We start from the raw sequence: 11,563 nt of genomic DNA, 5'->3' as shown, positions 1-11,563 counted from the left end.
AAAGAGTGTTAAAATACATGTGAAAACTTAAAAAGAACATGTTTTAGAACCAGAATCTTTCCTGCTCATCTCAAAGGAGCTTCTTCCCCCCCCTTTTGACAGAAAGTTGCTGCCTACAAGAACAAATATATGGGTGATATAACTTTTCAGTGTTCTAAAATAAATCTCTACAGCATTATTCATTCAATTATGTAGTATTTGATACTACAAAGATTAAGACAGAAAGTTCTAGTATTTGGGCCTTGTTGTGGGAGCATATTTTATCTGCGTTGTATTGGACTGTTTTGGTAAGAAGGCTTCTTCGAGTAATGTATCTAATTCTGAGAGAAATACTCACAGAAATTATTAAAAAATACAAAACTTAAAACTGAAAAAAAGTGAACAGAATATTTTATATCTACACTATGAGTAAAAATTTCAAATATATCTCTATTACTGAGCTAAATCTCATTAAAAGCATATTGGAATTTGGTTCTCCAAATGCTTAGACGCCTTTGACAATCAGACATAGGAAAGTACAGACACAGTGGCCTGCAGGGCACAGCTTTGCTACTGTCAGAGCTTTTCCATTGCTCCACGCTGGGAAAGTCAGCAGAAGTCAGCAGAAAGGCTACTGATAACTGTGCTGAGTAAACTGCATATAAGCCTGTGATTGCAGCCGGAATGAATAGGAGCCCCAGATCTGCTTTCTATGTTTTGGGTGAATATACAATGCTGAGGCTGATGTATATGTGCAGGTTGCACAGCACATAAAGATCATAACTGAGATAGCTGCAATTTCAAAGCTTCAGTAGACTTTGTAGAAGACTTTAAATGAACATTTAAAATACCTCTAAGAACAGAAACGAATGGAGGATGCAAGAGACAAGAATAATAATGCTTATTTTACTCAAGCCAGACACATGCACAACTGGTTTTTTTGGCTTTTTTTTAATAAAAGTCGCAAAAATATCAATTAAGTAACTACCTGAGCTCTTATTTACACTTACTATAATTTTAGTGTTGCTACCTTCACGTAGGGAGGAAGCAACTTGCCATCCAGTTCACCAAGGAAAGGATATTTTTGGATAACTGCAAGGCTTCCGTTTCTGAAGGAATACTCTGAAAAGTGATAAATCTGTGATGATATAAAGAGAATTTCCAAAACTATATAATTTATTAATGACTGGTACGGAATTCTAGCTAAATGACAGTAGACTCTCTTTACGCTGAACTGTTTAATTCCTAAACAAATGGAGATCTTGATAATCTTATCAAAGAGAGCCCCAAATCTGATAAACATGATCAAGAAGAAACCTGAAAGGCTACCTTTATCTTTCATGGAGATGTTGTTTCATGACAGAGCAGGTCAGAATAAAAAGTCAGTAAAGAAACATACTGCTATTCATAAGGAAACATAAAGAACATTGTTGATTGCCACGTTATAGAACAGGTCCTATAGGAGGTCATATAATCAAAGGCATCGTTCTTTCCCCATTGCTTGCTTTTGAGAAGTAAACTTACCATTTTTTGTAGCGAGTTAATGTTATTAGATGCTAGCTTTTTAAGCAAAGCTGCTGGAAAAATTTCAGTAGAGGAGTTTGCATTTTGAAAATGCATTTTCACAGAAATGAAATGCTTTACAGAAATGTTAACACCAGTACAATCCTTTGAAGGAAAATAAAGGTACTCAAAGAAACACTCCATGTTTTGCCTTGATACTACTAAAAGTTCAAAAGTTCATTTAAAAAGTATGAAATACCTTAATGTAAATTTCTATTTTTAATAGTTGCATTACATTAATATATTTTTAGTATTAGTATATTGAAAAAGGGAAAATTAATTTACCAGACAGATCTAATTCAAGGAAGATTTTTTTTCTTACATCAGATAGTAATGATAAATCACATTCTATCTCTTGTGTGGAAGTGCAAGAATCAGTGGGTGTAACTAGATCTCAGCATCCCTCAGTTTAAACATTAAATTTCTTGTGAGAAGGGAGAGTTTATTTGGGAAGGACCTGGTCTAGACAGCCTACCAAATAGACAAAAGAACTTTTTTTTTAATTTATACAGAAAGACCTAGACCATAATTACTTTTTAGTTAAGATACGATTCACTCACATATTGGCAGTACTTGGTTCATTGTACTATGTGGTTAAGATTTTTTGTTATATCATAACATCTTAGAGGTCAGGCACTCTTTGAAGTTGTCCACAATGCAAGTTCAGCAGTTTTTTTTTTATCCTTTTTGACATAAGTACTAGGTATAACTTCTTGCTTCCAAAACATAATTTGGTGCTTTTATTCCAGAAAGAGTATGTGCTTAATGTGCATATGGTGGGCATATTTCTGTATCTATACCTTTGAATTACTAAAATGATGGTCATCAGTTCAATTTTTTCTTTCACAAAAAATTTGTCAATTATAACTTTTTCTAAAATGAGTATTTAATTTGACTAATTTGACAGCTGGCTATACTAATTGTAATTTGATCTGGGTTTTGTTCTGTCTCTGAAGGAACCAAGACCTCGATAACCTCAGCAAAGAGAATCCAAGTTCTTTCACAAGTGACAAGGAGTAAGTCTTCAAAGTTCCTCAGGCCGTACTTTTCTAAGGCAGTGAGTAGTTTGCAACTATGAGAATGTCAGGAAAGGTAATGTTGCTAATCTGTAAAAAGTTTATAGATTAATAAGTAGCATTCCTTATACAGAAAGATGAATATAAAAAAATACAGATTAATTCACTGGCATGTGCACTACCAGCTGAACAAGTACTACCTGTGGCAAACTTTCATACATGCCCTATGTGCTCCCACAATTAAACAGTTGCTGAAATATTCTGATACGGTTAGAGAAGGGGCAGTAAACAAAATACTGTAGAACTCATGGATGGTAAGTGTTGCCCAGCAAGATGTAACAAAGCATTTCAATCAGCAAGGGAAGTGATCCATAGAGAACAGCTTGAACTTTCTTTTCTGAATAGTGTGTCAGTTCAATGAGTTTCAAGCCAAGTTTCTGGAGGTCTGCAAGCAGCCCTCCAGCACAGAGAAAGGGATGAACTGGGGGGGTACTGTGCTACTAAGAGCTGTGTAATATTTGTCATACTGAGCACTCATATTCTACAGATAAATTTCAAGAACCGTGTTCTAAACAGTAACAGCACATAAATGTTGCCAACCTGTGCCCATCTATTTTGCAGTAGACAATCTTACATATATGCATACATGTACATATAGATGTACACTTAGCACTAAACTCTGACTTAAGTATCTTTTTTTTTTAAACGTTCATTCACAGAGAACTTATTAGGATAGAGTCCAAGGCTTTGAGACACTACTGAATTTTAGGAGTATCCAAAATTTTAAGCCTATCATGGATTGAAGTGACCAAATAATGAATTTCACAGAGCTAACTTGGCCTTTTGTTTTGCTCTCTACTTCTATTCAAAGAGAATCATGGGGCTTTTCTTACAGTAGTTACGGTGTTTTTCGTAAGTCATTCCATTTTCTAATTCATTGAACCATTTTAAAATAGTAAGGAAAACAGAAGAAAACCCTACCCTCTAGTTTAACTGTATTTATGAAATCAAAGAAAATGTTTCCTTTGTGTAAAATATGTGAATCTTCAGATACTAACATTTTCAACATACAGACATGATCAGTGCATTCATTGTTACACAGAGGTAATTTCTTGTCATTCCAGACAAAAAATTTTGGACATTTGGCCATATATTTAGGTGTTATCTTAAGAAGCTAAAGTTTCTTAGTTTAAATTAAAAATCATTTTTTCAAATAAATGATGCAAACATGGATTAAGTAGCTTGGAATCTGCAAATTAATTCCAAATTCTTTGAAAGTTCATGTTTCTTCTTCACTGTCTTCATTGGCAAAGAACAATCTTAAACCATGGCATTGATACAATTTTAGAAAGCATTTTTATTTTCTTGGATATACTAGATAATACTTTTTATAAATAAAGAAATAAATAGTACAGAACTTTATCTTGCTAGGGGAAAATTACAAACATTTTTTCTTCAATAACATATGTGTTTGCAAATTTTGAACATAAAATTAACTAACAATTTACTTTTTTCTTTTAAATGGGTGCATAAATATATTTCTTTCTTTTACGACATTTTATCCCTTCCTAGACAGGGGGAATATCTTAACAGTTCTATTTGGATTTCTTTCAGAGGAAAAGACCTTCCTGATTTTACTGGAAAAAATACTGCTGATCAGGAAAATAAGAGGCAAGCCTGTCATAATCTTTCCCTTATACACTTATAAAATATTTATGATTGATTGGATATTAGCATTAATAGGTACTGTTCCATAAAAATCATTAGATTTTTATTTGTTTTCAAATGAGAACCACAGTGACCTTTTTTCAAACTTAAACGATTTGTCAATGGGTAATATCTTTTATTATAGAGCATTTAATATGCAATATTAATGTAAAATTATATTTTATATACATATGTTGACATATGAAATGTGTTATATTAAATAAGCTTTTTGTGGAGCCAATGATTGATGAGTTATTGGTATAAATGTGGCCATATAGACCTAGAGATTGTATACAACCCTAGATAACAGCAGTTGGAAGAGGGATTTGGGCTGGATATGGTAACAAAGCAAGGGACACACTTTGGCAGCCATTTCCATGGCTCATGGTACTGATGCCTGAACTGCATCAAAGTCTGTTTCTCAAGTTAAAATGACAGAGCCACAGTCAGTTTGGAAGATGTAGGCAGGACCTTCACCTGTAGTATGGCACCACAATGTGACACAGTGGTCATAAGCTGAAACAAGACATTCTGACTGGATGTATGGATGGCTGTCCAGCAGTGGAGCAGCTTGCTTGGAGAGGTTGTGCCATCTCTCTCCTTGAAGGTTCTCAAGACCCAACTAGATGAATACCTGAGAAACCTGGTCTGACCTCAGTGCTGCCCCTGCTTGGAGCAGAAGGTTGGACTAGAGAGCTCCTGAAGTCCCTGAATTCCAGCCTGAATTATCCTGCAATACTATAATGGACTTGACATTTTTGAGTCATTTGTAATTCTTTTGCAGTGTCACATTGGAAAGAAAATGAAAAATATTAAAGCCTGAACAGATGACTACTCATTGTAGTCAGGAGTCTTACCTGAGAAATGCATACAATTTGTTCTTCTTCAACGTAAATAATTCAGTCCATTTAATATGTTTAGATTAAATTAAATACTTCTGTTAATTCTGAAGTTTTTCTCACTTTCAGAGAGGAGGACCATGGTGATCACACTGAAGTAAAGTCTGCTGATGACCAAAGTAAAAAGTGGTGAGACTCAATTCATAGTTCTCTCTAAAGATTAATGATCAAATATCAAGACATGTCGCTGTTTAGGAGTATCAGAAAATGTGAATTCCTAATATAAGCAAACAGAATTTGCCCAATGTGAGATATTTCATTATTTCTAAATTGTTTATTTTTATAAATAATAAATAATTTATAATTGATTATTTCTAAAATGTGCCTGATTAACCAAATATAACAATAAAGCTGCATGTATTTTGATAAGAAATGACTCAAGCCTATAATCTTTCACGGAGAATGAAAATGACTAGTGACAAGATCCTCCGAAGTATTTTTGTGTTTATCTAAGTGTTCCGTGAATTCAGTTGCTGGCATCTCAAACAAATATAAGTAAATGAATTCCCAGTATAAAAGCTTTACTGCTACTAAATTTCATTATTTACAAAAGGTAGGATCCATTTTGGTCAATTAAAGTGATATTAGTATTATGTTTTTAGGTACCAATCTGATGGTATCTTTTTTGAGTCTTCCATTTAGTTTTATATGCACATGAAGAGGAAGAAAATAACTATCTGTATACATAGGCAGTTTTACTATTTTTTATTAGAAAGTATTTTTATCCCAGCAATTCCACTTGACAGTCTGACCAGGGAAGCATCTCCAGTGAAAGAGTTTCTTTCAGTTCTGACAGGGGCCTGCTCCATCAGGAGTTGGGCACAATGGAGGTGCTGCTTCTTGCAGCACTGCTCTGCATATAAAGCACAACAAGCACTGAGCGAGGGGCGTTCAGCAGAGCCTCAGTTCTTGGCAAGCTCGCTGAAATAATCAAGCTGCAGCCCACACATCCAGAGTTAAGGCATATAATGATCATGTTGTTCCAGAATATAACCTTTGGCAGAACCAAACAAGAGCAGCCTTTGTCTGAGCTGCTTTGTAAAATCATCAAAAACATTATTAGCACGTATACCTTAAATCCCATAATTTGTATGACAAGGTCTATTTTTATGTTTGTTTGCCTGACATGTTTTGTGGCAGGGAAAACTGCAGGAGGCAAGGTTTCTCTTGCTTGATCGTAGTCCTGCTTTTTGAAACAAGTCTACATATCTGTTTAGTTGGTCATTTCTAAAAACATAACTGTAGAATATCCAACAAAAGAAAATTTGGAACTAAAATATAGTAAGCCTAAGAATACAACATTATGGAATACTGAAAAGAAAATGTGGAATGCTATCAACGACTGAGACATTATTGCGCAGTTGAAAACCCCAGTGGGCACTTTGAGGAAACTAGAGTTCAATTAAAGTTAGATGAAGTTTCCAATATGAATATATATCAATATATCAGCATAAACTGGAAGACTTAAAATTACAGGTCAGTGACTGCATTATTTTTCACCAGCAACAATTTAACAAAAATAAGATAAATTTCTTTTACCAACAATTTAACAAAAATAAGATAAATTTCTTTTACCTACTTGTTCTAGTCCAAGCTTCTGCATTCATGACTTAGTGTAAATTAAAACTATGTAGCTGAAAATGATTTCTAAAAAGTGTTTCTTTTCTTGTTGTGTGGATTCTTTTTTATTTTAGGATAATTGAGAAAGCATATGAAAACCCTCCAAGGGCTCCAAATAATCTCCCAGAAACAAACTACTCTAGTAACAGTGAAAGAAAGACCAGGTACTGTGGACAATGAATTAAGTAGTGTAATGTCTAAAGTGTCATTTCTTGGAAAAAAATTAATAAAAAACTTTTTTATGCAAGAAATTTAGGGTATGCTTGGAAGCTCACATTGGTCTCTGGAAACATGCCAGCCCCTTTCCAAATCTGCTTCCAGGATCCCAGGCACAGAAGGTCACAAATCCTAACTCTAGTGCACAGAGTGGGGAGCACAAGACACACCCTGAGTAGCTCTAGAAATGTAGCTGAAAACATAAAATTTAGGACAGCAGCTAGGCCGGAATTCTTATATAATCAATAGAAAAAAGGCATTTCCTGAATGCTCTTATTTCTTATGAACTTGTTTCTTTGTGAGACTGTAAGGAAAACATTACACTCTTCACTCAAGTGCCTTATTAAGTTCCTAAACCTTTATGGGACAAATCTGAACCCATGTATCATCAACCTAATCACTGAAACTGTGGCATGGGATTCTGACTTTTGACCAAGATCAAACTGTTTTAAAAAACATTTTTCTTGCAATGCTCATGCTCTAGCTGGATTCTGCCTCTACAAACCCACATACTGCAAATCTGAGTGAAAAATGTGACGTAGGGATATTTAATAGAACTAGTTGAACACCCGGTCTGTTGGTAACAGGAAATAATTGAAATAAAAGAAATTATATCTTGTTCTTTAAGGTCAAAATTACTTTCAAGAAATATGACAACAAAAAATACAACATATAGTTCTGGAATGAAAGACCATTTTGGATTAGGAAAACCTCTCTTCTGTATCAATCCACTCATCTATATGGATTAATTAGGTGTTAATGTAGGAAGGATTGTTTAAAGACATAACCTATACGTTGTATTGCTGTATAACAGTTGCGAACTGCCTGAGTCAGGGCTGATGACTCAGCAGGGAGAGGAGAAATCTTCTACTGAGCCTTACTGACAGGGAAAGTAAAAGTCACAGTGTGGTACTTTATGGAACCTATGGTCAATGTCCCCATCCTTATCCTTATGCACACCTGATCCTTACTGTGGACATAAATGGGCCCGGAATCTTTAATCCCTGATATTCTTAATTTGCTGTAGGAGGTTAGAGTACAATTGAAATTTGTGTATTCTGAAAATTCGCCATGACCTTGAAGGAAAATCCCATAAACTGACTGAGAATAAAAGCAAAGCCAAAGAGCATACAATTTAAAATTAAAAATGAATATTCAACAGGAAAATTATTTAGCATTTTTCAGAATTTTGCGCACATACAGGCTCTGAGTTACAATATTCTCTTTATCTTTGAAAGTCAAAATAGAGAACAGTAATAGAAGAATGACAGGACAAAGTGCTGAAATTTGCAATGTTACCTTACAGTTGACAGAATGTATACCCTCTACCTGAAGTTCTAATCCAAATTTAATTCATGAAAACTTATTAAATGAATGGTCTTTGTAGGTTATTCTTTCAGGTTTTATGCAGTAGGTTTATTGTTACAGAGGGTTTATTGTTAAGTAGGTTGCTGTATGAACAAGTCACACCATAGCAAGTAAAGGAGTGACTGATACGAACGGAAAGAAGGGACGTGATCAGATGCACAGTTCTCAGGCTATACTGGGACTCGGTTTTCACTTGGTGTCTCGTCAAGCTGTCAGACTATGCATTTATTTAAATGTTCGCAGTTTTCTTACTATTTCAGTTGACAAGGTTAGAAACTGATGCTTTGGAAATATTTTTGCTGTAGCTTCAACATTTTTTGTTTTATACACTCCAGTTATGGTTTTTTTTCCTAAGCTGTGGTTATATATATGTTTGTGTATTTCAACCATAATACCCCAGTCAGTTAGTAAAGTCCAAGGGATGCTCTTCTCTATAGGAGGACACTCAAGGAAAGTATTTTTCTCTATACAACTTCCCGTAACATAGCGTTACTTTCAGGCATGCAGCATGCAGATACCCATATTAAATTGAGTGTGCAATGCCTGAGATTCTGCAGTTAAATACAACAAGTTAAATAGAAGATTTGGGAAAAATAAGCTTAACAACAAAAAAAGAAGCACAGGCTCATACTTTACAGGAGTAGAGAAATTATACGCCTATGCCACTTTTCACTGTAGCAAGAAACTTTAGGCAATTGCACGACCAGTATACCCCACCCTGTGACATGTGTTGTGCACATTCTTGGTTAAGAGAATTTCTCAGCCAGAGAAACCCTTTCAAAAGGTGATCACTTAGCTTTAGTTTGCATTCCTACTTAGTAAGCTTACTTTCATCTCACCTGAAATGTAAATGACATCAAATGTTCATTTGATGAGATACATCCTCTGTGGTGAGCAAACCCAGGTTTGTTACATTCTGATTAAATAAAAAGCCTATTTTTATGTTCTATGAAACATTAATAAAACGTTTATCATTTCAGCTTATCAGTAACTGTGCAATTTAAAGACATTTCTGGTGTTGCACAGAAATCAAATAAGACATGTACTTTACAAAATACAGGTATGTAGAAAAGAGTATCTGAGCTTCGTAAGACCTTACACATGTTATCAATCTGTTATATTTCCCTGAAAAAAACCCAGTGTTTGGTAAATACATGATTATAAACAATTCCTCCTAACATTGCAGAACATTATTCTAGAGTGATATGAATCATGTATTAATTACTATATACCTTAAGAATTTCTGGAGAATAGGATAAATAAATCAATTCAGAAATCTTCAAAACATGTATGGCAATATTCCTTCTTCAACTGTCGCATATATGTCCATCCCTTCCATGGAAACAAAACTGACATTTAAGTAACTTGGAAAATGGGACTTTTAGAAATGGAAGATTTAACTTCCCTGATAATTAAAGTCAGTATGTTCCTTTCTACTCTGATATAAGGAACAATACAGTTACTGTAGTGAACACAAATCACACATTGAACAGCCTGTGCTACAAAAGACCCTCTCTCTAATTCTAGGGACATGTTGTAATTTTGTTTGGCTGTTTGACAGCTCTTTGAGGACAAGTGAAAGAAGCAGAGGAAAATGAAAAAATGTAGTCTGTCACCATTTTCTGATATGTATCATTTAGGCTGAGATATCAGCACAGGAAACCCAATACTGTTATGCAAATTCTGCTCAATGGGCTTGTGGATTTAATTTTGAAATGTTAAGAATCATTCAAAAATAGACCACAGTCTAAGGACGCTACATTACTAATATTACTATATTACTAATTTACACTTTTTATTTGATATCTTATTCTTGATGGTTGTAAAAAAAACCAGAAAAAGAACTCATCACAAAGTATGATTTTTTTTTTACAAGCATGTTGTCTTAGTTTATTTTGCATATTAACATCAGTGTAGTGAAACCTTTAAGAAAATGTAGTACTGTATAGTGATTGCTATGCACTCTCTGCTTCACAGCAAATTATCATATGGTGCCTATGAAGAAAATATAACTGGAAATACTATCAAAACTGTTTATTCTACTTCTGATCGGTAAGTACACATTAATAACATCGTAGAGTACCAAAGGACACCGACATTTACATAAGCATTCAAGTCTTCAGACAAAAGAGCACAGTGGAAGTCACCATCATGAGACAGCTTTTCATACAAAGCTCTCTTTCAGTGAGATCTTGCCATCAAATCATTACCACAGTTCAGCAGCCTAATATTATGTTAGGCTTGTCACAGCTGACATTTTAAAATATCTATAGAAACAAGAACCAATGCCTTAAGTGACAGACTTGGCTTTGTGATTCTGTAGGTTTCTATCTCAGGCAGCCGCTTACTCTGCAAAATTTCCTTCCTTTGTAAGGATGGTCTCTGTAATGACCAAATTTATGTACAAATGTGGAGGAATAAGTTCACATGACAGTGCTGTTGAAAACTATTTTCACACCAGTAAGATTCAGGATATTTGCTCAGTCTGTTATAACTTACCTCATGGGGAAAAATAAGTAAAATTAAACCTGGAAATACCAAATCAGAAAATCTTGTATGCTTTCCAACATAAGGATGAGGAACTCTGGGGATGATTAAATATTAGTACAGTGGTTTGTCACTGACAGGAAAGGAGCAAGACCCATTGATTTTGTAATGCTAAACCAACACCAACAGTTATATCCAGATAAAGCAGAGAGTAATGCCACCATCACAGGAGCATGTGTATGACACCTGTCAACTAGAATGGAAAAAATACAGAAATGACATTTTTCCACTAATGGCCATTGTACAGTTATACAAATGTCTTTCCCACGCAGTGTGCTAACCTTATCAATTTTCTGCTTGAGATTTCAATAGCAGCTCTTTTTCTGACAGCTGATGTTATATTATACACACAGGAGTATAATTGGAAAAGATATATGTACATACTGCAGGAAGCCCTTGGGCATAGATGCCAAAATGATCTTAGATGCCTTGCAAATTTACTGTCACTCGACTTGCTTCAAGGTAAGAAGATTTCACCTGCTACCAAGAAATATAATTCGATTGTAATACCTGCATTATAGTACACATATAATAAGAGATTATTTAGGCCTTAGGCCTTCTCCACCTGTGAGAATAAGAAGGCTTGAGACTGGAGGAGAAGGTTAATGTAGGAAATACTAATTTCTCCATTTCCCACTCTTCCCTACA

General features: G+C 34.6%; 1 protein-coding gene across 6 annotated transcripts in view; it reads left to right on the top strand.

Annotated features, from left to right (window-relative positions):
- SCEL (sciellin) overlaps nucleotides 1–11,563 on the top strand; it is a 69,853-nt gene that overhangs the window by 53,326 nt on the left and 4,964 nt on the right. For all 6 annotated transcript variants that reach the window (XM_017725806.1, XM_017725809.1, XM_017725808.1 and 3 more), the window contains 6 exons: nucleotides 2,499–2,558; nucleotides 4,173–4,229; nucleotides 5,234–5,293; nucleotides 6,859–6,948; nucleotides 10,346–10,420; nucleotides 11,269–11,377. In XM_017725806.1, coding sequence (XP_017581295.1) covers nucleotides 2,499–2,558; nucleotides 4,173–4,229; nucleotides 5,234–5,293; nucleotides 6,859–6,948; nucleotides 10,346–10,420; nucleotides 11,269–11,377 — 451 coding nt within the window. The remainder of the gene's footprint in view (nucleotides 1–2,498; nucleotides 2,559–4,172; nucleotides 4,230–5,233; nucleotides 5,294–6,858; nucleotides 6,949–10,345; nucleotides 10,421–11,268; nucleotides 11,378–11,563) is intronic.

This window comes from Corvus brachyrhynchos, unplaced genomic scaffold, assembly GCF_000691975.1.
Source record: "Corvus brachyrhynchos isolate BGI_N302 unplaced genomic scaffold, ASM69197v1 scaffold121, whole genome shotgun sequence".
Taxonomy (NCBI): domain Eukaryota; kingdom Metazoa; phylum Chordata; class Aves; order Passeriformes; family Corvidae; genus Corvus; species Corvus brachyrhynchos.
This window is presented reverse-complemented; position numbering and strand designations above follow the sequence as displayed.